This window comes from Mustela nigripes, chromosome X (genome assembly GCF_022355385.1).
Source record: "Mustela nigripes isolate SB6536 chromosome X, MUSNIG.SB6536, whole genome shotgun sequence".
Classification (NCBI taxonomy): domain Eukaryota; kingdom Metazoa; phylum Chordata; class Mammalia; order Carnivora; family Mustelidae; genus Mustela; species Mustela nigripes.
Window position 1 is genome coordinate 30970370 of NC_081575.1, and position 25733 is coordinate 30996102.

At 39.2% G+C, this 25733-nt stretch overlaps 1 protein-coding gene across 1 annotated transcript in view; it reads right to left on the reverse strand.

Moving 5' to 3' along the window:
• WDR44 (WD repeat domain 44) overlaps positions 1 to 25733 on the reverse strand; it is a 57197-nt gene that overhangs the window by 29340 nt on the left and 2124 nt on the right. The window contains exons 2-10 of the mRNA XM_059385399.1: positions 20691 to 20765; positions 17886 to 17936; positions 13640 to 14276; positions 13082 to 13212; positions 11911 to 12006; positions 9435 to 9571; positions 8588 to 8671; positions 2823 to 2929; positions 1908 to 2059 (exon numbers count right to left, since the gene is read on the reverse strand). Of these exons, the coding sequence (XP_059241382.1) occupies positions 1908 to 2059; positions 2823 to 2929; positions 8588 to 8671; positions 9435 to 9571; positions 11911 to 12006; positions 13082 to 13212; positions 13640 to 14276; positions 17886 to 17927 (1386 nt within the window). The 5' untranslated portion in view covers positions 17928 to 17936; positions 20691 to 20765. The remainder of the gene's footprint in view (positions 1 to 1907; positions 2060 to 2822; positions 2930 to 8587; positions 8672 to 9434; positions 9572 to 11910; positions 12007 to 13081; positions 13213 to 13639; positions 14277 to 17885; positions 17937 to 20690; positions 20766 to 25733) is intronic.

Genomic DNA, 25733 nt, shown 5'->3' on the forward strand with positions numbered 1-25733 from the left:
CATGTGAGGCTTGACCCCAGGACCCTGGGATCATGACCTGAGCCGAAGGCAGAGGCTTAACGACTGAGCCAGCCAGGCACCCTGCAAGCAACATATCTGATAAAGTGTTAGTATCCAAAATAAAGAACTTATCAAACTCAACACCCAACAAACAAATAACACAGTTAAAAAATGGGCAAAAGACAGGAATAGACATTTTTCCATAGAAGATATCCAGATGGCTAATAGACCCATAAAAAGAAGTTCAACGTCGCTCATCATCAGGGAAATATAAATCAAAACCATGTTGACATACCATCTCACACCTGTCAGAATGGCCAAAATTAACACAAGAAACAACAGGTGTTGGCAAGGATGTGGAGAAAGGGCAGCCCTCTTGCACTGTTGGTGGGAATGCAAACTGGTGGAGCCACTCCAGAGAGCAATATGGAGGTTCCTCAAAAAACTAAAAATAAAACTACCCTATAATCCAGCAAGTATACTACTAAGTATTTATCCAAAGGAAACAAAAATAGAGATTCGAAGGGTTTTTACACCCCGATGTTTACAGCAGCATTATCAACAACAGCCTATGGAGAGAGCCGAAATGTCCACTGACTGATGAACGATAAAAGAAGATGTGGTATATACATATATACAATGGGATACTACTCAGTCATCAGAAAAAATGATATCTTGCCATTTGTAATGACGTGGATGGAGCCAGAATGTATTATCCTAAGTAAAAGTAAGTCAATCTGAGAAAGACAAATACCATATGATTTCACACTCATATGTGGAATTTAATTTTTTAAGATTTTATTTGTATTTATTTGAGGGGGGGAGAGAGAGAGAGAGAGAGAGAGAACAGGTGCAAGCACAAGAGAAGGGGGAGGGAGAAGCAGAGTCCCCACTGAACAAGGAGTCTGATGTGGGGTCCAATCCCAGGACTCTAGGATCATGACCTGAGCCCAACACAGCCACTGAAACGACTGAGCCACCCAGATGCCCCCATATGTGGAATTTAAAAAACAAAACAGATGAATAGTAGGGAAGTTGCGGGGGTGGGGGGACACAAACCATAAGAGACTCTTCTTTTTAAGGATTTATCCATTCATTTTAGAGACAGAGAGCGAGAGCAAGAGAGAGAGAGAGAGCGAGCGCATGCACGCACAAGTGGAGAGAGGGGCTGAGAGAGAAGGAAACAGAGGGAATCTCAAGCAGACTCCCTGCTGAACACAAAGCTCAGCAAGGGACTCAATCCCAAAACTCGAGATCATGACCTGAGCTGAAAACAAGAGTCAGACGCTCAACTGACTTAGCCAGCCAGGTGCCCCAAACCGTAAGAGACTCCTCACAATAGAGAACAAATTGAAGACTGACAGAGGGAGGTGGAGGGGGGATGGGCTAGATGAGTATTAAGGAGGGCACTTGCTTTGATGAGCACTGGGTATTGTATATAAGTAATGAATTATTGAATTCTACTCCTGAAACCAGTACTGCACTGCATGAACTAAAATTTAAATAAAAATTTAAAAAACCTGGGGCACCTGGGTGGCTCAGTTGGTTGAGCTGCTGCCTTCAGCTCAGGTCATGATCCTGGAGTCCCAGGATTGAGTCCCGCATCGGGCTCCCAGCTCCACGAGGAGTCTGTTTCTCCCTCTGACCTTCTCCCTCTCATCCTCTCTCTCTCTCAAATAAATAAATAATAAAATCTTTAAAAATAATTTAAAAAACCTTTCAGTTCTTAAACAATAATCCAGAGATAGACTCTGCATTACCTAGGCATTAAATCATTATTAATATTAATTTACTTTCCTTGAATCAGGTTAGCAAAATTATGTACATAAGAGATTGGCTTTATAGAAGCCAAAGTACTTCTCTCAATGAAAACAGAATCAATCCTGAAAAATATAAAGACTGCTTACCATATGTTCACCACTAAGATCTTGCACCACTTTGATCTGATCAAAATCATAAGGTCCTTTGAAACCATGTGCTGCTTTGAATTTGACTGGTCTTGTATATGGCATTCCCTCATCATCACTTGATGAAGGATCATCTTGATCAGTATGAAACACTGAATAGAAAGGCAATACAGAAATCATCAGTGGCTAATGTAGATAAAGTTACTATCAAGATTTTCACTCTACTGTTAACCAAGAAAATTTATTAAATGGAAAAACAGTATCAGTCTATTACTAAATAGCTTATTAGTTAAGAGCACAGGATCTCATGCCAGACTGTCTGGGTCCAAATCCAGCTCTGTCATTTATTTTCTGTGTGACCATAGCCAAAGCACTGGACCTTTTTGTGCCTTGGTTTTCTCATCTGTAAAATGGAGATAATAATAGTATTTACCTCACAGGGTTTTTATGAAGGGTAAATGAATGAATATAGTACCAAGTGCTTAGAACAGTGTCTAGCACAAAATAATTACTGTATTAGTGTTTATTAAATAAAATAAATGAGTACAATTACAACAAATGACACAGGAAGTGAAAATCTGTACAAATTTAGAAAATTTTCCAAATTTTGGAAAATATTTATAAAAACTAACCTTACAAAACTAATTTACAACTGAATAATGAACACTCATCTCTTCCAGGTTGCCATACTTACAAAGTATGTACAAATTCATGTTCAAGACGAACAAATTTATTTTTCTTCCTGCTCATAAAGATAAGTGATACCTAGAATAACATGATTTACTGAAATGCTAAGATGTCTGCTACCAAGGTTTCTTAATTTCAGTAAGAAGAATGCCTCTTATAAATTATAGACTAACTTTGGATGATTACAAATCAATTAAATATTCACTTGCAATGTTCTATTTCACTTACCTTCATCTCTAACACTTTTAACTTTATTCACAGCACGTTCACCATATTCCTCTGCAAGGTGCTTTGCTCTCTTTACTGATTTTCCTAAGAACTTCTTTAGTTGAGTCCTTACCAAAAATACAAAAAACCAAAATTATTTTTTTAAAAAGATTTTACCTATTTATTTGAGAGAGAGCAAGCTCATGAGCAGAGAGAGGGGCACTGGGGAGGGACAAGCAGACTCCCTGCTGGCAAGAAGCCTGACCCAGGGCTTCATCTCAGGATCCTGAGATCATGAACACCTACCCAACTGAGCCACCCAGGTGATCCCCAAAACCAAAATTATTAACTAACTGTAAAAGCTCAATAATTCACAGATAATTTCATAACGGCCACAAGAATAGTGTATTATTTTGAAATAACTCCTTTTTAACATAAAAAATAGGTCTTTGAATTCCTGTATCCTTTGTTCTATGGAATAAATACATTCAAGTCAATATGGCTACAAAGAAAATACAGACACTTCTGGATGTACAGCATCATATACTCTAAAGCACTGGTTTTCCTTCTTTTCTTTTCTTCCCTTCTTCCTTCCCTTTTCCCCCCTCTTTCTTTCTTTCTTTGGGAGAGAAAGAGCTCAAGCAAAGGTTAGGGGTCACAAGAAGAGGGAGAGAGAGAGAATCCCAAGCAGGTTCCTTCCCCAGCAAGGGGCTTGATCTCACAACCTTGAGATCATGACATGAGCTGAAATCAGGAGTCTAACGTTTAACTGACCGAACCACCCAGGCACTCCTCAAGCACTGGCTTTCAACGGTGAATAAAAAATTGGTGGGGATGGGGTGGGAGGGGAGTGTTTAAAGCATAGGAACCTGAGACCCATCTGCAGATCATATGATTTAGAGTGTCTCAGGTCAGGCCATTAATCTGCAATGAGAATGTCTTTGAGAAGACTGCTTTAAAGAGGAATAATCCTTTGGGTGCCTGGGTGGCTCAGTTGGTTGAATGTCTGAATCTTGGTTTCAGCTTAGGTCATGATCTCCGGTCATGATACTGAGTCCCACTTTGGCCTCTGAGCTCAGCATCAAGTCTCCTTGAGATGCTTCTCCTCTCCCTTGGCCCCTCCCCGGCCCACTGTGAGTGCCAGCTCTTTTCCCTCCTAAAATAAGTAAATAAATCTTAAAAAAAAAAAAAGGACGGGCGCCTGGGTGGCTCAGTGGGTTAAGCCACAGCCTTCGGCTCAGGTCATGATCTCAGGGTCCTGGGATAGAGTCCCGCATCGGGCTCTCTGCTTGGCAGGGAGCCTGCTACCCTCTCTCTCTCTGCCTGCCTCTCCGTCTACTTGTGATTTCTCTCTGTCAAATAAATAAATAAAATCTTTAAAAAAAAAAAAAAAAGGAGTAATCCTTAAAACCACATTTCTACCCATAAAAAAACTATAGGGATGCCTGGCTGGCTCAGTCAGAAGAGCACGTGACTCTTGATCTTGGGGTTCTGAGTCTGAGCCCCATCTTGGGTATAGGGAATACTTAAAAATAAAATCTTAAAAAAAAGACAGAAAGAAAGAAACTATAAAGAGGTATTTACTTACAGAATAAAATGTTTGGTACCCTACGATGGCCGTCTGTTTCTTCTCTTTCAGTTTGGGTATTTGCATGCAATACAGTTAGGTTGAGCTTTCCCGGGAAGTATTCCCAAACACAAGGTAATGCAAGGATGCATCTCAAGCTTCTATAAATAGGACTTACTTATTGCTTTTCTAATAATCTCAGTCTCCAATTTCATATATTAAGATCATAAAAAACACAGTATATACATGATCTCTAAAACCAAAACAGAATTTATAGGAGGGAATTTTTACCAATTCATGGGGGTTCATGATATTAAAGGATACTACCTGATTAAGCTGCTAAGCTATATATACAAAGATGTTCACTGCAGCATTATTTACAAAGTGTAAAGAGTAGGGAAAAAAGCATAAAAAGTAGAGACAAACTGATTTTTCATTAACAGAGCAATGTGTAAATAAACGCCAGTATATTCTCAAAATGGAATGCAATAAAATAAATGAGGCAAACCTCAGTTTTTCCGTAGTACTGAGCTCTCAAGTCACCTCAGGGCCAATGCACATGTTATTTCTGCCTGGAACATTCCTCCCCTGGCTAATTTCTACTCATCTATTAGGACTCAGACCAAACATTATTTCTCAGAAAAGCCCTCCTTGACTCTTCAGAGCAGGTTTTCCTGTTTTGTATGCCAAGAGTACCCCATGTATTTCTTTTATTGCAATTATGTATTTCTCCTATTTAACTGGAAGCTCTAGGAGGGCAGAGACTACGACTGTCTTAACTATTATATTTACAGCACTGAACTCCCATGTCTGCCTGACAGAAAGGCTATAATATATTTACTGTTGATACTGGTATGAAAAGAGGTACATTATGTATCACATATTCTTAAAAAAGCAAGCTTGGGGCATGTGGATGGCTCTGATGGTTAAGTGATTGCCTTTGGCTCAGGTCATGATCCTGGAATCCTGGGATCAAGCCTCCCATCAGGCTCCCTGCTCAGCAGGGAGCCTGCTTCTCCTGCTCCCTCTGCTGCTACCCCTGCTTGTGCTCTCTCATTCTCTGTCAAATAAATAAAATCACTCTTTTAAAATAAATAAATAAAATAATAAAAATTAAAAAACAAAAACAAAAACAAGCTGACGGGGCACCTGGCTGGCTCAGTCAGCAGAGCATGTGGCTCTTGATCTCAGGGTTGTGAGTTCAAGCACCACGTTGGTCATGGAGTTTACTTTAAAATAAAGCAGGGGGTGGGGGTTGCAAAAAAGAAAAAGTGAGCCAACAAACTACAGGCACAGTATTAATTCTACTTTTGTGAGGAAAAAAAAAAATTCTGTGGAGAATACACGTAATTATTTAATTAACACTGGTTATTTCTGGGGGTGAGAGTATGAGACCCTCATTTTCCGTATTTCTGTATTAGTTTTTCTGTTCTTGTTGTTAAAGTAATCTCTACACCTGGCATGGGGCTTATACTCACAAACCTGAGATCAAGAGTTGCAGCTCCACTGACTGAGCCAGCCCGGCCAGGTGTCTCTGTTTTAGTTTTGATAATAAGAAAACACAGATGATAAACCATTTTTAAAACTACTATAAGGGGGTGCCTGGGTAGCACAGCGGGTTAAGTGTCCAACTCTTGATTTTATCTCAGAATCATGAGATCCAACTCCACATCAGGCTCCATGCCCTCTCTCTCCCTCTGCCCTCCCCTAACAACCCCCACCCTGCCACTTGCATGTGTGCTCTCAATCTCTCTTGCAAAAAAAAATCATAGGGCTCCTGGGTGGCTTGGTCGGTCAGTTAAGCATCTGCCTTCAGCTCACGTCGTGATCCTGGAGTCCTGGGATCGAGCCCCACATCAGGCTCCCTGCTTAGCAGGGAGCTTGCTTCTCCCTCTGCCCCTCTCGCTGCTTGTGTTCTCTCACCTTCTCTCACTCGCTCGCTCTCTCATGCATTCTCTCAAATGAATAAATAAAATCTTTTTAAAAAAAATCATTATAAGTTCTCTGCTACCTATAACTCAGAAATTATATTTTCTGGATAATAATAGATTTACTATTTAGGCAAGAAAGCATATTTTAATCATTTTGGATGAGAACATTTCTAAAATGTGTGTTTTTGTGACTTCTTCAATGGCACTCAATGTTTGATAAATTGCTTTCCTTATTAAAAACAGCCAAATACCACCTTCACTCTTAATATACCCAGGGCCTTTCATATGGATTGTAAGTGGGCCATAATATTAGCTCCCCCTCAGCCTTCAAGGTGACAGAGCAGGATCCAGGGAAGCCAGAACCCTGGGCAGACTCCTCTGGCCATTAGCAGATTCATTAGCTTGCCCAGTGTTCAGAGGAACTATTACCGTGTTTTGTGTGTGTTGAGAAAAAGTTGAAAGCAGTAACATATGGAATTGCTATTCTATGTAATGAGTCCTTTTATCATTTTCTGGATTCCCTTCGTGTGATCAAAATATTACCTGACATTCTTATGTGTCGACTTACACGTTGTCACAGTTTGCTACTTCTATTTTGCTTTGACCTCAGATACCACATGACCAGATTTTTAAAAAATTATGTAAAAAGTAAGTATAATGGCTTTGAATAAACCTAAAGAGCTTTTCTTTTAGAAAAATAATAAGCCAGGGTGCCGGGGTGGCTCAATGGGTTAACGAATTCATGCTCTCAACTTAGGTCTTGGTCTCGGGGTTTTGAGTTCAAGCCTCATGCAGGACTTAAAAAAAGAAGAAAAAGAATGAGCTTTAATGCATGGAATAAGTGACAGTTCTCCTAGGTGTTTACCTATCTCTTTAATCATTCATAATTTTGATTTCTGATAGTTGCCACTGCTGGACAGCCGAGCTCCAGATCTCTGAGGTTTCATCTATACACCTGTATTGTGAGTAGATCTTTTATAAGAATTCCCAGTGGTTTCATTGATACACTTCCCACACTAGGCAAAGATCAGTATAGTGGAGAATTTGCTTTGGGGAATTACTGTCAAATAAATGACCAGTGTATAGTCAAGCAAAATCTATATGCCCACCATTTCTGCTGGATGTTTGTAAGGAAATCAGAAGGATGTCATGATTACAATCCTTTTGCAACATATGATTTAGTTATTTAGCACCCATTTATCTTGTTTTTCAAAGTCAGGAAACAGGAACGCCTGGGTGGCTCAGTCGGTTAAGCATGTGCCTTCACCTTGGGTCATGATCTTAGGGTTCTGGGATCGAGTCCTACATCGGGCTCCCTGCTCAGCGGGTAGCCTGCTTCTCCCCCTGCTTTACTCTCTCTCTCTGACAAATAAATAAAATCTTAAAAAAAAAAAAAAAAGTCAGAAAACAGGGTGCCTGACAGCTCAGTTGGTTAAGGGTTGGCCTTTGGCTCAGGTCATGACCCTGGGGTCCTGGGATTGAGCCCTGCGCTCTGCTCATGCGGGGAGTCTGCTTCTTCCTCTCCCTCTGCCCTCCCCCTACTCATGCTCTGTTTGTTTCTCTCAAATAAATAAATAAAATTTTTTAAAAAAAAAACTCAGGAGGGGCGCCTGGGTAGCTTAGTCAAGCGTCTGCCCTCACCTCTGGTCATGATCCCAGGGTCCTGGGATTGAGCCCCACATCTGGCTCCCAGTTCAGTGGGAAGCTTGCTTCTCCCTCTCCCACTCCCCCTGCTTATATTCCCTCTCTTGCTGTCTCTCTCTCTCTCTCTGGTAGATAGATAAATAAATAAATAATAAAATATTTTTAAAAATTTAAAAAACTCAGAAAACACTTTAAGATAACATAAAGGTAAAATTTAAGTGTAAGTTATACAGACTGCAGATGTCACTAAAATTGAGAAAGAAATTTACTAGGACACGGAGTAGTTGGGAAAAATTGTGGAATTTAGAAAAACAAATAGGATTTGAAAGCAATTTCAAGAACAATCATGTTCTACTAACACTTCTGGGACCTACCATCAGAAAAATAATGCAGGCATGATGCAAAATTTATTGATCTATTACTATCTGTCAGATATTATAGAAATGACCACCAACACAGCCTTGAACAACTCTTAATGCCTTGGCTGGGGACAGGAAACGCTGATGGCAAATGGACATATAAACTAGATAAAACAGATTTAAAATAGTATGGCAAGTCACATATTTTTTAAATAAATGCTTGAAATAAAGAGTTGTACCATAACTCATGTGTGAAATAAAGAAAAGGAATGTATTGTAACTTACGTTTTCTGTTTTAACCTTCCACCATCAGTATCTGTTGTCTGAGACTGTAACTTCTCTTCATCATCTGACTGCGCTGCATCATTACTACAAGAAGGGGAAGAAGTCATTTTAAAAGAAGCCATTTCCCCTACACCTCCCAACAATCCATGTATACGATATACTCAGGTACTCAGAATAAAACTACATTAACACACTTTAAGTTTAATTTTAATGATGATCCTGAGAATGTAAGACTTGAGAGATCAAAGAACAGAATCGTTAAGCATGATGTAATGTACAAATGCAAGTGAAAACAATTTAGGAACTTATGGAAAACCTACTACCAACAAGGCTTTTTGCTGGATAAAACGTGCTGCACAAAAATGACAAATTAGCTTCCTCTTTGCTCTTCAGGTACATCATGTATTACACTTTATTAAGATTTCCTTTCACAATAATCATTTCTTCGATCTACACAGATCTCACAGTAATGTCAATCACCTCACTCTAAAGCCATTTTCTGACCTACACAGATAATACAATTACAAAATTGTAATACAATTAGGTTTCAGAAACCAGGTCTTCATTTCACATGGTTTTTTACCCTCAAAATGCTTCAATAATGTCATTTTAAAAGAGAAACGAAATACTAAGAGATTTGGGATATATACTGTTCTCCCCCAAGTAACTGTATGCTCTTAAGAGAGAACAATGTTGAATACATAAATTAACTAACTCTATTTTAATCCCCAGATTTAAAAAAAGAAGACTGAGTGAAACCAAATTAGGAACTGTTGTAGTTCATTAACAGAGAAATCTTCAACACTCTAAAATACTACGAATGATAAATAGTAACAATAGGCCATACCTTACATATTCCTTAGTCCTTCTCATGATGTGTAGAGTGAGAGGATTAATACCTGTTGGCAGTTTCTCTTCCGCGAGACTCAAAGGTATTTCTTCTCCAGTATCCAGGTTCTTAATCATGACACTGGCTAAAATTTCCTGAGGTAAAAAATAACACCAAGAGGACCTATAATTTAATTATCTTTTTGAGTCTTCAAAATCCTCAAACATTTAAGCTAAGGACTTTCTAGATACATTCAGTATTGTGTACAGTAATTTTTAACTTTTTTCATGATACACAATCCATACACTGCAAAATGTACTCATTTAAAGTGTGTAATTCAATGATTTTGAGTAAATTCAAAGTTGTGCAACAATCAACTTTATTTAAGAGTATTTCCACTATGTTGAAAAGAAACGCCATACTCATTAAATGTCATACCTCATTCCCTTCTCCTCCCCGCCCCTGGCAATGAGTATTTTACTCTTTGTTTCTATGGTTTGCCTATTCCAGACATTTCATATAAGTAAAGTCATCCTGTATGTGGTCTTTTGTGATTGGCTTCTTTCACTCAGCACCATGTTTTCAAGGTTTGTCCATACTGCAGCATGTGTCAGAACTTCATTCCTTTTAATTTTTTTAAAAGATTTTATTTATTAATTTGACAGAGAGAGACACAGCGAAAGAGGGAACATAAGCAGGGGGAGTGGGAGATGGAAAAGCAGGCTCCCTGCTGAGCTGGGAGCCTGATGCGGGGCTTGATCCCAGGTCCTGAACCAAAGGCAGACGCTTAACAACTGAGCCATCCAGGCGCCCCTTCATTCCTTTAAATTGCCAAAAAACAGTCCATGTGGACTGGATATACCACATTTTATTTGTCCATTCATGGGCGATGAACACTTGTGTGGTTTCCACACTTGGCTATTATAAATACTTTTGTACTTTTTTATTTTTTATTTATTTTTATTTTTTTAAAAAGATTTTATTTATTTATTTGACAGACAGAGATCACAAGCAGGCAGAGAGGCAGGCAGAGAGGAGGAAGCAGGCTCCCTGCCAAGCAGAGAGCCCGATGCAGGGCTCGATCCCAGGACTCTGAGATCATGACCTGAGCTGAAGGCAGCGGCTTAACCCACTGAGCCACCCAGGCGCCCCACTTTTGTACTTTTTTAAAAAAGATTTTATTTATCTAACAGAGAGGGGAGGAGAGAGAGCACACAAGCTCAGGCAAGGGGTGAAAGAAGGGCAGAAGGAGAGGGAAACTCCCCGCTGAGCAGGGAGCCCTATGCAGGACTCTTGGGACCATGACCTGAGCCAAAGGCAGACACTTGACTGAGCCACCCAGGCACCCCACTTGTGTACGTTTTCTGGGTAGACATATATTTTCATTTCTATTGGTGTACACATAGGAGTAAAGCTGCTGGATCATGGTAACTCAATGTCTAAGGTTTTGAGGAACTGCCATACTGTTTTCCAAAGTACAATAATTTTTTTAAATGTATCATTTAAAAGAAATGAAAACTGGGGCGCATGGCTGGTTTAGTCGGTGGAGCATGCAGCTTCAATATTGGGGTTGAGTCTGAGCACTACATTGCGTGTAGAGATTACTTTAAAAAAATCTTAAAACAAAACAAAACAAAACAAAACTAAGATTTTGCTTCAAAAACTTTATTCAGAATTGGCCAATCAATATATACTAAATTTTAACGGTAAGTAAGTACTGAGTCTGTATAACACTGTATTATCACCCAGCAAGTATAAAAACATGTAATTATAACATCGAGTTCTTTTTAAGCCCACTCTCTATTAAATTTGGTCTTTGTTCTCAATACATTTTTTCTACCCCATAATGGTATAAAAAAGGTAGTTTTAAGTTAGAGTTACAAGTTCCAAAATATTAAAAAAACAAAAACTGGGGTACCTGGGTGGCTTAGTCAGTTAAGCGTCTGCCTTTGATTCAGGTCATGATCCCAGGGTCCTGGGATTAAGCCTTGAGTCAGGCTCCCTGCTTAGTGGGGAGCCTGCTCCTCTCTCTCCATTTGCTATCTCTGTCTCTCTCTCTCTCAAATAAATAAATAACTAAAATCTTTAAAAACAAAGAAACAAAACCAAAAAAACAACCCCCAAACTGGGATGCCTGGCTGGCTCAGTCAGTAGACCACGTAACTCTTGATTTCAGGGTTGTGAGTTTGAGCCCCACACTGGATGTAGTGCTTATAAATAAGCAAATAAATAAATAAATAGATAAATGTTTAAAAACTAAGAAAATCATCAATTTTTATCTTTTGCTCTACTTTATATTTTTTTGCTTAACAGCAATAAACTTAAAAAAATTTTTTAATCATGGTAAAATATTTTTAGGTTGTATATAGTTCAGCAGTATTAAGCACATTCACAATGCTGTGCAAACATCACCACCATTCATCTTAAGAACTTCTTCATCTTCTCATTACGGTTTTTATATTTTACATTAAGAACAAAACAAATCTAATTATACCTCATCAGTAAGCTCTCTCCCGGAGTTGGACCTAGGTCTCTGAGGGCCCATCACTTCCCCTGCTATGGTCTGCCCATCAGGTGCTTTTCCATTTTCCTAAAATTATGTTATAAACAGAAAGTAGATGGAGTCATTTCTATAAACACTCAATTATTCATTACCACACATAGCTCTAAAGAATTCCATAATTCACATAATGGAGCCTACTGAAAATTTAAATGAAATACTCCATTTCAGTCCTTTATTATTCCCAGCATGCTGAAAAACACTGCTGCCCACGAAATAATGTCTTCGTCTTGAAAGCAAATAAACGTTCCATTTGAACCTGACCCGAAAGCAGTTCTCTATTAGCAGAATGCCAGCACTAAGAGTGCCATTAATCAGGGTTATACTTGTGCTTATCTCAAAGGCAGGGATTGGCAAACCTTTTCTATAAAGAACCAGATAGTAAATGTTTTAGGCTTTCTGCTTCACATATTCCTTTTTTTTCCCCTTATAATTCTTTAAAAATGTAAAGCCTATTCTTAGTTCAGGGACTCTACAAAAACACACTACTGCCAGTCTCTGTGCTAAGGCTATGACAAGACTGAAGTGCCATATCTCCCCGTTTGCTAACCTGTCCCTACCACAGCTACCACAGAAGTAAGCTTTCAGTCCCAGAAATTGGGCTATGGTAAAAATTCATGCTATCAGGTGCTTTCTATTGCTTCATATATAGATATATAGCCTATATATGAAGGTTTTGTTTCATGATTAGGTAGAGGATATTATAAATAAAAGTCCTCAATTTTGACCATCACAGGTAAGGTAAATGAAGACTAGAGTTGATGTTTATTAACAATATAATAATATTACAAATAGCAGCATCTTTCATTTTTTTGATTGCCTACTGCATGCCAAGTACTTGGTATACTTCAGCTCATTTCGTCCTTGCAAGACAACTTCCAAGGAAGGTTTTTCCATCATTTTATCAATGGGACATCTGAAACTCAGATATTAAATAGTTTGTTAGAATCACCTAGCTATGCAGTAGCAGAGCTAAAAAAGGGGTTTAAGAAGGCCAGATTTTAAGGACAAGGAAATATTCTGCCTGGAGAAGGTTCAACAAGCAACAAACTGGACAGCTACCGAAAGTTAAAGCCTCTATCAAATATAACATGAATTCACCAACCTGGGCAGTAACTACTTTATCTCCACTGGTAGCACTTGCCAAGTCAAGAGAGGGCTGGGAATCCTTGACTGTATTCTCTGAAGGCATGTTCGAACTTAGGAGAGTATCAGATGCAATATTCTCTTTGGGAACTGCAAAGACGACGATGATAATAATAATGAGGAGGAGGATAATGGCAATAACTAGTATCTATACAGGACCTTATATAGAGCTTGAAAAGTGTTTTAACCTTTGTCTGATTCTTACCAACAATCCCATGAGGAAAGTGGTTTTATTACTCTCATTTTATATATGGAGAAACCAGGGTTCAAACAAGTCATTTCAATTCCTCTTAAGTCTCCCATAGTAACAGATTTTAAAGTTTGAAGTCTACTAAAATGTTAGAACATAGTTACTACCAATGTAAACATTCTCACTTTTCATCACTAAAATAACTTTTAAAACTTGGGCATGGTCATGATGTGGTTGTATAAAGCATAAACTGAAACAAAACCAGAAAGTCAGAGTTTCAACTCCAGAATCTCTCCACAAAAAGTTCTTTCTCAGTTAAATACTTGCCATCTAGATCAGGCGTTTTAAGGGCCTCAAATTCCAGTTCTCTTTTCTTTTTTCTTGGTGGCGGAGCAGGCCGAGACGGAGGTGGGGGTCTCGGAGGCGGGAAGTTAGCTGGAGGGGGAGGGCGCGCTGGAACAGGCTTCTTTGTGCTAGCCACAATGTCAGGCTCTGGAGTGAGCTGTCTAGGGGGTTTGGCAGGAGCCACTTCTTCCATGGCAGCAAAATCTTTAGCAGATGAAGAGTCTGAGGACACAGGTTCTAGAACCTCACTTCCTTTGACTTCCATGGCTTCCTTGTTCAATACTTCTGTTTCCGTTTCAGGCACATGATGTGGCTCAGTTGAACTTACTTCAGTTAACTTAGTGATTTCATCTACTGACTTCTCATAGGATTCATCAGAAGGAAAATGTCTTTTTGATTTTAATTCAGTTTCTTCTGTTGCATTCTGACTCTCTGCCTTTTTGGAATCTTCCTGCAGTACTTGATCTATGGCTAATAGTCCAGGTATATTGCTAAGATCTGTTCCAGCCACGACAGAACTGGCAGTAGCCTGGTCAGAGTGCCCTTTTCCTTTAGAATCTGAGGAGTCATCTTCCAGGTGTAGTACTTTCTGAGTCTCCTCTATAATACTTTCAATAATCTGATGAAAGGTTAAAAAAAAACAGCTTTAAAAAAATGAGGCTATTTACAAGAACACAACAGCTAACCATTTACATAGTACTTACTATGTGTCAGGGAATGTTCTTAACACTTTACATTTTTAATCTTTTTTTTTAAGATTTTATTTATTTGACAGAGAGAGAGAGAGAGGTCACAAGTAGGCAGAGAGGCAGGCAGAGAGAGAAGAGGAAGCTGGCTCCCTGCTGAGCAGAGAGCCTGATGTGGGGCTTGATCCCAGGACCCTGAGATGATGACCTGAGCCAAAGGCAGAGGCTTAACCCACTGAGCCACCCCGGTGCCCCTACATTTTTAATCTTCACAAATAACCATATGCGATTGCATTCTTAATATCATCATTACACAAATGAAGGAACAAAGGCATAGAGGGATCAAGTGATTTGTCCCAAGACACAGAGCTTGTAAGCGATGAAGTTGGCAAAAATCCTGGGAGTTTGGTTCCAGAATCTGAACTTTTAGCCATTATAATAGGGAATCTGTTAGCATGTATAATCACAAAGTTCAACCAACCTTGTAAAATAAAGTTCAGACCTAAATTTACATTCAGACTCTTCATGTCATTCTTCATTTACATATTTATGCCAAGTTAGTTCCAGTAACAACCTACTGCTTTGAGCCTAGTTAACAAAACCATAAGACTCAAAACCACCTAGCACAAAGAATTGTTTACTTCTGAACTCAAGCCTAAGACAGAAAAAGCCAGCAGATGCAGGGAGATTAACATTCTTAAACAAACTACATGTAATATTGCACCATTCAGAGAAGCGGCAGGACCACGAAAAGAGTTCAAACCCTCAGCTCACCTTGGCCTTTCCCTTTTTATTTCTTCTCTGTAGCTGAAACTTAAAGATGGGGTTTCTATATGTTCTACCAACATTTAAAAGAAAAGGTATTTTCTACCCAGTACTGTCATTATTACCACATAAAATCTCTCAGTCCACTTATATTTCCACCATGCCCAACTACGGATGACTTCTGCTTTCTCAATTCCTTGGCTCCAGAAAGTTAACAGAACGTATCACAGAGCCATCCTGATCTCGCTTACCACAAATTCTTGCTGACTTGAACCCAACATAACTGCTGCTCAATAATATTCCTCTCTGATTTCCCAGCATAGTCTACATAATTTTTCTCAACCTTCAAATTTTTACTTTAGTCTTTAAAAAAAAAAAAAAAAGATTTATCCGAGAGAGAGAGAGAGAGAGAGAGAGAGAGAGAGAGAAGGGAAGGGGGGGGGGGGGGGGGGGGGGGGGGGGGAGAGTGGCAGGCAGAGAGAGAGGGAGAGGGAGAAGCAGGCTCCCCACTGAGCAAGGAGCCCAACATGGGGCTGGATCCCAGGGCCACCTGAGTGGAAAGCAGTCACTTAACCAACTGAGCCCCCCAGGCGCCTCTTATCTTAGTTTTGATCACACTTTTAACACAGGAATATTAACTAGGATCCACCTACTTTGTCAATTAGGTGGTTACTGAGCACTGAGTACCTCAGTGATAACAGAAGCCAGTGGGTTTAAGAATGAGTAAGAGGTGACAACATAGAGATAGTCAGCACAACCCATGTTTTCAAAAGGCTTGACTATAAATGGAAGAGGCTGCAAGAAAGTGACCCAGCATTTTCACAAGCTGAGGGGAAGGAGCCAATGTAAAGTAAGATAACAAAGTTCTGGAGAACAAAAGAAAGAGGGTCTATTGTGTATTAGGCCTGCACACATATTTTCTATTTAATCATCACACAGGCCTTGAGATAGCTAGATTATCTCCCTTCTATAGAAACAAGAATCTGAGGTAAAGGCATTAGGAATTTTGACCAAGAAAAAAAATTTTGTCCAAGGTCCTACAGCTAGTAAACTACAAAGTCGAATCTGAAATCCAGGTTTTCCCCCAAAATCGAGTGTTTTTTATATTATACCATGCTACTTTGGACAGAAAAAAAAAATACTATATTCTCAGACTTGAAAAAGAGGCAAAAGATAAAAATGAATTTGCAGACAAGGGAAGTGAGAGCAGAAACGGTGTAAATTCAGGCTTCTTAGTCTCTAATGTCTTCCTGCAGTCAGAAACAAGGTTATCTGCTGAAAGTGAACAGGATACATGTGGGCGCAGTGAGCATGAAGTGACTGTAAAGGTCTGAAATGCATAATGGAAAGGCTAATGCCAGAAGAGGGGTTAAAATGAGGTAAAAAACCATAAGTCTTCCCCAATCCCTTATCCCTTCACTAAACTTGTATCAGTCTTACCATTCACTAGAGTATGAACTATAATATAAACACAAAGTAGTATATGGGCTAGCTCTTTCTATATATTCTCCATAGCAGATATTAGCTTTTGAAACACAAGGCCCATATTTTCCCCCTCTCCACAAGCCCTCATGGCACCTACGTGTGGTACCTAACCCTGTAATTTTTATTTTCTGGGCTTCAGGAAGTAGCAAGCAGGGAAAGACCAAAAGAACAGTGAGAATCAAGACCAACATAGATTGGGACTTCAAGATCAAAAGTTTTTGCACAGCAAAGGAAATAGTCAACAAAACCTAACGACAACTGACAGAATGGGAGAAGGTATCTGCAAGCGACATATTGGATAAAAAGGGCTAGTATCCAAAATCTATAAAGAACTTATCAAACTCAACACCCAAAGAACAAATAATCCCATCCATAAATGGGTAGAAGGCATGAACAGACATTTCTGCGAAGAAGATATCCAAATGGCCAACAGACACATGAAAAAGTGCTCAGCATCACTCAGTATCAGGGAAATCCAAATCAAAACCTCAATGAGATGCCACCTCACACCAGTCAGAATGGCTAAAATTAACAAGTCAGGAAATGACAGATGTTGGTGAGGATGCAACACTGTTGGTGGGAATCCCAGCTGGTGAAGCCACTCTGGATAACAGCATGGAGCTTCCTCAGAAAGCTAAAAATAGAGCTACTCTATGACCCAGCAATTGCACTACTGAGTATTTACTCCAAAGATACAAACATAGTGATGTGAAGGGGCATGTGCACCCCAAGGTTTTTAACAGCATGTCCACAATAGCCAAGCTGGAAAGAACCTAGAATTCTATCGACAGATCAATGGATAAAGAAAATGTGGTGTGTGTATGCATGTGTATATATGTGTGTACACACACACACACAAATATTATGCAGCCATCAAAAAAGAAATGAACTTTTGCCATTTTCAAGATGTGGATGGAACTAGAGGTTATTATGCTAAGTGAAATAAGTCAATCAGAGAAAGATAACTATCATCCGATCTCACTGATATGAAGAATTTGAGAAACAAGACAAAGGATCATAGAGGAAGGGAAGGGAAAATGAAGCAAGACCAAACCAGAGAGGGAGACAAACCTTAATCTCAGGAAACAAACTGAGGATTGCTGGAGCAGAAGGGGGTGGAGGGGGATGGGGTGGCTGGATGATGGACATTGGGGAGCGTTTGTGTAGTGGTGAGCTCTGTGTATTGTGTAAGACTGATAAATCACACACCTGTACCCCTGAAACAAATAATACATTATATGTTAATTTAAAAAAATAGAAGAGGAAAAAAGACACACTAACAGGGGACATACCCTCTTATCTTCCCTTCTCATCTTCTGTGATACGAACTCCATCACTTCACCCTTTGTATTACAAAAGAATTATCATATTCTCCCCTTGACATACTTCCAAAATGTACTTTCTTTAAACTAAAAGGATCTCTATGGCAAATGGTGCTTGAGTCAGTCCCCAAATTGTTTTGTTGTTTATATTTAATAAAGGCATAATGAACATAATGACAAATGAAATTTAAAAAAAGAGACCAACATAGAGATAAACATGTTAAAGCAACTGTTAGCTCCACAACAACCCCCCCTGCTTCAAAAAACTGATTTTCCAGTGACTATAAAACCAGATGTTTTAGAATGATATAAGAGGCATTCCCATAGTTTGGCCCTAAGCTGGGGCTCTAGTCTCATCTGCAACCATTCTGCTCATTTTCTCTTCCCCATGCCTTTGGTTATGCCTTTCAACTCTCACCCCTGCCTGTGTAAATCTTATCCATTCATCAAGAACCAGCTCAGACGTTACTTCCTCCATGAGGTCTTCCCCATTCCTATCCTCAAGCAGGAAGTTAAGTCTCCCTTTCTGTTCTTATTACAGTTTTGTAAGTTTATATAAACACTTTACATTCAGTTTTGTGTTTAACTAATTGCCTCTACTAAAACATAATAAGCTCCTGGAGACAGGGACTATGTCCTGCCTGGAGCAGTGTATATTCCCACAGCCTTTATCATTCAGATGTGATACTTAAATCAACTGAAAAGACTAGAACTTAAAGTGAGACTTAGCCTTAAGCTTCACTCAACTGTTCCATAATGTTTACTATTTTTTCAGTTTCTAAAGTCTCCTTAAAAATCACCTTTTTTGAACACTATTATTTATCCTAAAAAAAAATTCTTAAGAAGGAAAAGAACTCTAGTGGAAAAAATAGAAACATTTCAAGTTTTCAACAATAAAAATGGCTAGATGCCTTGTAATACATTAGACAGAAACTGACATTATCAGATGAAAATTGAATACTGAAATTGTGTAGAAATATGATGAAAACTAATAATGGTAAGAGGAAAAAGTAAAATACAGAATTCTTTCTACACTATTATTAAGCAAAGAAAACCAAAAAAACAAAAATGCATGCAAATGCGTGAGAGGAATGCTGAAAGGAATGCTGAAAAATTAAGACCACTGTTACAGTGTAGAACTGTGGGCAACTTCTGATCTAAAAAGGAAAAAAATGGTATTAGTTTTGTTGTCTTATTTATGCTGATACACAATACCATTTCTCCCCCCAAAATTCCTTTTAAAGGAAAAAAGCTGATCAATATTAAAATATAGGGGCGCCTGGGTGGCTCAGCGGGTTAAAGCCTCTGCCTTCGGCTCAGGTCATGATCCCAGGGTCCTGGGATCGAGCCCCGCATCGGGCTCTCTGCTCAGCAGGGAGCCTGCTTCCTCCTCTCTCTCTGCCTGCCTCTCTGCCTACTTGTGATCTCTGCCTGTCAAATAAATAAATAAAATCTTTAAAAAAAAATATTAAAATATAGAGTCCAATGGGGCACCTGGGTCTCTCAGTTGGTTCAGCATCAGACTCTTTTTTTTTTTAAACTTTATTTATTTATTTGTCAGAGAGGAAGACAGAGAGAGGACAGCAAGAGGAATGGCAGACAGGAGAAGCAGGCCCCCTGGCAAGCAAGGCATCCACTGTGGGACTTGATCCCAGGACCCTGGCATCATGACCCTGACCTGAAGGCAGACGCTCAACTGACTCAGGCATTCCTCAGCATCTGACTCTTGATTTTGGCCCAGATCATGATCTCAGGGTTGTGGAATTGGGCTCCATGCTGGGCATGGAGTCTGCTTAAGATTGGCTCTCTCTCTCTGCTCCTCCCCACTCTTTCTCCCTCCCTAATAAATAAAATAAAATAACACTTAAAATATGGAGTTCATTAAATTTATAAATTCCATAAGGGAAGAACAATGGATCTTCATCGAGGGTGATCTGGCCTAGTACTCCTTCCCAGAATTCCGGTGATGTCTGTAGGACATTTTTAGTTGTCACGGTAGGGTGCAGGTAGGGAGGAATCTACTGATGTCTAGTGGGTAGAAGCCAGGGACGCTGCTAAATATCCTATGATGCACAGAAAAGTGTCTCCTTCCCTCCACAATAAAAAATAATTCAGCCCAAAGTGTTACTATTGAGCAACTCTGGGACAGAGAATGTGTCATGTTCCTTGTCTCCAGAAACCCACTGACTAATAAGCGGCCAGAGGCCCAGAAAGTACTCATAAGAAGTATAACTGAATGAACACAAGGCATCCTTTCTCCTCGGGTTTTCTCCTGATTCTATGAACTACCCATTGTCAAAATTTTTATCTTGTGCTCAGTCTCTTCTAGTAAACTGAACTCTAAAGCTTTAAAGCATTAATTCTTTAAAAAGTATCAAAGGCATTATCAGAGTAATGACTTCTTGTAACCTCTAGCTCCTAAAGACATCAGAATTTGCTGCACTGAGCTTTTCAAAACCTTTTAAACTCTGGGTAGTAACTTCAAGAATAGCCACAGCTTATTCTATAAAAACAGAGCATAAAAAATAAAAATACATTACAAAACATTTTTCAAAATATTGTTTAAAGGAACAATGATAGACTAGTTTGCTTCTGAAATGACCTCTAAAAAGTCTGATGTGTCTTTAATCTCAAACTCAAGATTCAAAGAACATTTACTGAACATCTGCCAAGTACACAGCACTGTACTAAAATGATATAGAAAGTTTTCCACTTTAAATACAACATATACATATGACATCTGTTAAACTAATACTGGCATTATATCTTACCAACCTTTTTAGACACATCTTGTTTGAGTTCTTGCACAGGAGACTCATTTCCAACTTGGTGTGCAGTGTTCTCAGTTTCCTATATTAAAAAGAAAAGAAAAACAGATCAAATGATGACTTCTTTAAAATTCTGCTTAAGATGGGTACAAATTAGAAAACACAGCATTAATAAAGCAAAGGCCCATAAAGGGCTTAGATGTTTGTCTGAGGAAGATGGCCAGGTATTTTATGCTAAGCAGGAAAATGTGATTTGTATAAGGTTACTACTGGTCAGCAATTTTTGGTATTTTTTTTTCAAGATTTTATTTATTTATTTGACAGAGAGAGATCACAAGCAGGCAGAGAGGCTGGCAGAGAGAGAGAGAGAGAGAGAGAAGGAAGCAGGCTCCCCACTGAGCGAAGAGCCCGATGCAGGATTCCATCCCAGGACCCCGAGATCATGACCTGAGGCTTAACCCACTGAGCCACCCAGGCACCCAATTTTCGGATTTCTATGGCAATAAGTTATTTTCCTATAACTGTGCCCATCTTTTTAACATTAAGAACCATACAGGAAGGTAAAAACTACTGAGTACCTCTGTAGTTTAAAAAGATGGAGGATTTTTTTAAAAAAGGATGAAGGATTTAAAGCAAGAATCAGAATTCCTATTTTTCCCAGAGTATTGCTCCATAAATATGCATAAATATAAAAGTACATTATGTAAAAAACCACATTCAGAGAACAGTTTTCTTAAAAATGCTACATGCTTTAGATGAAAGGAATCAAGACAACAGAAGTTAAATAAAGTCCTCCAAACAGTAACAGATGAAAATTAAACCCACCAAAAATACATATATATCTACGTATACATTCATATACACATACGTACATATATATATATATTTGGGAGGTCAGACAACGTAGAAATGGGTATGGCTTTTCTGCTGGGAAAAAAATTCTGGTAAAATAAGACAATTACACATTTGCAAATGTAAACATAGTATTTGTCTCCATTCTAAAATGTCATTATGTTTACAGAAGTATAGCAATTTGAATGCTATTAATGATGCTGAGAAAAGAAAACTTTTCATAATTCTTGGTACACATGATTGAGTCAGAGAAGGTCACAATAACCATTTTTGACAGATAAGCAACCCAAGGCACATAACGATGTACATATGAAGGTAGCACTTATACAAGTATTAAGATATGATCATGATAAGTGATGTGATAAAATTACTCCAGATCAACATAATGCTGAAGATTTAATGTGTTAGAGACATTTCCTTAGGATTTCCGATATCTTCAAGCTGAAAAGTTGTTTCATGGAGTTTAAAGTGTCAGGTTAAAAAAATCCTAACTCTACCACAACCCATGAAGGCCTACATCTTTGATACCTTCTGTATTTCTCATCTCCCTTGGCCACCATAACCCTACAATCACACTGTGGCCAACTGGATGGTTTTTTACCGCCTTAGGGTGACAGCTCACGTGTTATCACATTAGAAAAACCTTCCCTGACCACCTTAAAATATCCTTACCTGCTTAACTTTCTATCACATTATCTATATTTTCCATTTCTTCATCGTACTTATCTCCATCTGAAACGACCCTGTTAACTTGCTTATTTTTTTTTTATCTCTTCCCTGCCCGGCTAGAATGTAAGCTCCATGAGAGCAGGGGCTGTGCTCTGTCTACCACTATGTACCCAGCACCTAAAGCAGTGCCAGGAAAGGTAAGCATTTGCTAAATGAATGCTGAATAATGCGTGGCTCTGGCATTTCTTTAGTAAACACACATACCTTAAGTTTATGTATCTTTAATTAAATTCTGGTTTTAAACTAAAAGAAAAAGAACTCTGATCAAAACCAATTAGGTAAGATAATATTGATAAGATGAAGGACAGAGAATACTTGAAAGGCTGATGGTCATCAAGTACAGTTAATGCATATTAGAGAACCAGCTTCAACTATCTTACGAATTAAGTACATTTATACAATTATCCTCCAATAACTGTTCATTAGTAGGAAAATCAGAAGCACTATACAACATTAATTCCATGGGTATGTTCCCTAAATTAAACCTAGCAAACATACACACTAATAATTCCTGTGCCTCAATTTAATTTGTTTGAATTAAGTACTTACAACCATCACAGATTAACATTGTCACACTGATCAAAACTGCCAAGCAGTGGTGAGACTTCTATTTTATCTAGCTTTAACAAAACTCTCCTGGACTTTGAACCTTTGAAAGGTATCAACCTCTATAAGGTAAACTGCGGTTAAGTCACAAGTTTAATGGAGTGATATGGCACCTACCAGAGGATCTAATCTCTAGAGAAGTTCATCAGAAGGTTTCTTAGTAAAACCTGATCCAGCACATATATAGTCAGCTGTGATTCTCTCTCAGGTATGTCTAAGGTTCAGGTCTTTCCCCTAGCACCCTGATCAGGCTGTGGAGGTAAAGCAATGGAAGCCAAGAGTGTGTCTGCAGACAACCAACACCAACTAGAAGTTCAGACACGCCTCAGTTATTACCTCCTTCAGAAGATGCACTGCTGCATTACCAAAGCACAAGGCCTACCAAATCCCAGCTTCCCACCATCAGGCCATTGCTTTAACCCATGCCTATCACAACCCCAGGAATAGATTTCCTTAAGAGGTATAGTTGGGGGAGGGGTGGTGCATGGGTGGTGGCTCAGCTGGTTAAACATCTGCCTTCAGCTCAGGTCATAATCTCAAGGCCTTGGGACTGAGTCCTGCATCCTGCTCCATGCTCAGTGGGGAGTCTGCTTCTCCCTCATACTTTGTCCCTTCCCCGCATCCACCCTCCCACCCTGATCATGTTCTCTTTCTCAAATAAATAAATAAAACCTAAAAAAAAAAAAGAGGTATGGTAGGATCATTCAGTGTCTAGCAATTCAGTCCATGGTTTCCCTCCATCTCTGTTGGATATTAGAAAGCCACTTGTACCCTCCTCATAGTACTCAGTTCTACAGTTTGAGCTTTTTAATTTTAATGAGCACATCCAATAAAAGACTAATCATTTTAACAAATAATTTGTACAAGAGTAATCTATACCTGGGGTGCCTGGGTGGCTCAGTCTGTTAAGTGTCTGCTTGGGCTCAGGTCATGATCCCAGGGTCCAGGGATCGAGTCCTGCATCTGACTCCCAGCTCAGCAGAGAGCCTGCTTCTCTCTCTTCCTCCGCTGCTCCCCCTCCTTGTGCTCTGTCAAATAAATAAAATCTTTTTTTAAAAAAGATTTTATTTATTTATTTGGCAGGCAGAGATCACAAGTAGGCAGAGAGGCAGGCGGGGGGGTGGGGTGGGGTGGGGGCAGGGAAGCAGGCTCCCCGCCCAGCAGAGAGCCTGATTTGGAACTTGATCCCAGGACCCTGAGATCATGACCCGAGCCGAAGGCAGAGGCTTTAACCGACTGAGCCACCCAGGTGCCCCAAATAAATAAGATCTTTAAAAAAAAGTAATCTACACTCTAGGAGATTTTCATTATTATCTACTAAAGAACAGTAAGCTCAAAATGTCAGTTATTAAAAAATTCAGGTCACTTCTAGTTCTTACTAGTGAGGAAGGGGAAGCTATTAACAGCAACTGAAGTAAAATTTTATGTATTTACTTAACTTTTTAAAAGTTTATTTATTGTTTTTATTTTTTGTTAACCTTTACCCCCAGTGTGGGGCTCCAACTCATGATTCTCAGATCAAGCCAAGAGTCGCATGCTCTTCTGACTGAAGCAGTTACATGCCCCAAAAGTGAAATTAAAAAAAATATTTTAGGGGCGCCTGGGTGGCTCAGTCATTAAGCCTCTGCCTTCGGCTCCGGTCATAATCCCAAGGTCCTGGGTTCAAGCCCCACATCGGGCTCTCTGCTCAGTGGAAGCCTGCTTCTCCTTCTCCCACTCCCCCTGCTTGTGTCCCTCTCTGGCTGTGTCCCTCTCTGTCAGATAAATAAAATCTTTAAAAAAAAATAAAAAATAAATAAAAAACATTTTATTTAGAGACATGACCTCTACTCTCTTTTGCTGCGAAGAGGAAAAAAGAAAAACAACCAAGAATAATTCTTAAAATAGTGGTCATGTCCATCCATCAATTCCTATCAACACAGATCCTTTGTCCAAGTCTCAAGTCGTGACATTCTAAATGCCTCTTAACAGCTCTCCCTGCACTTAGTCTCTTTCCTCCAAACTATCTCCCACCCTTCCACCTTTCCCCCAGCCAAAAAACTCTGAAGGGCACAACTGTTAAGACATATAAAAATTGACTTTTAAAATGTCTTGCTTCAAAATTTTAAAGCCAAGAGTTTTTTTTTTTTTTTAAGGATTTTATTTATCGGAAAGTGGGGGATAGGGGAGAAAGGGACAAGTTGACTCCATACAGAGCCCTGGCTCAATCATGACCTGAACAGAAACCAAATGTTGGAAGCTTAACTGACTGAGCCACCCAGGTGTTCCAAAGCCCAGAGTTCTTAAACTGACATTTGAGGTTCATCAAATCTGCCCCCACTTTACTTTTCCATCATTTCACTGATGAAACATTTATATAGGTCACACCAGCTTTTCAATGTTCCCAGCAAATTCTATACTTTTGCATATTAATGAGCTTATGCTATTGCCTAACATATAATGCTTTCCCAATTTTTCTCTACCTGCCTACGCAGTTCTCTCCCAATTTTCAAAGCCAGCCCAAGTTCTTCCTCCTTCCTGAAAACTTTTCTTTGCAATTCCAGGTACCCATGCTCTCTCCTGTTGTTCTATCACCTCCTTCCTCTTCCAAACTGCTTGGAGCACTTAAAGTGTACTCTATTCTACAAACGCCAATACCTCATATACATCCCTCTTCTGTGAGACTGTAAAATCAGAAAAAAATCAGGACTATACCAAATCTGTCTTTGGACTGCTTAATATCAATAGATACGCTGTTATACATGATATGCACTCAATAGTCTGAGTACATTCATACCATAGACTACTATTTAATAAAAAGGAATAAACTGTTGATACAAGCAACAATTTGGCTCACAATCCTTTGAGTCAGTCTCAAAAGGTC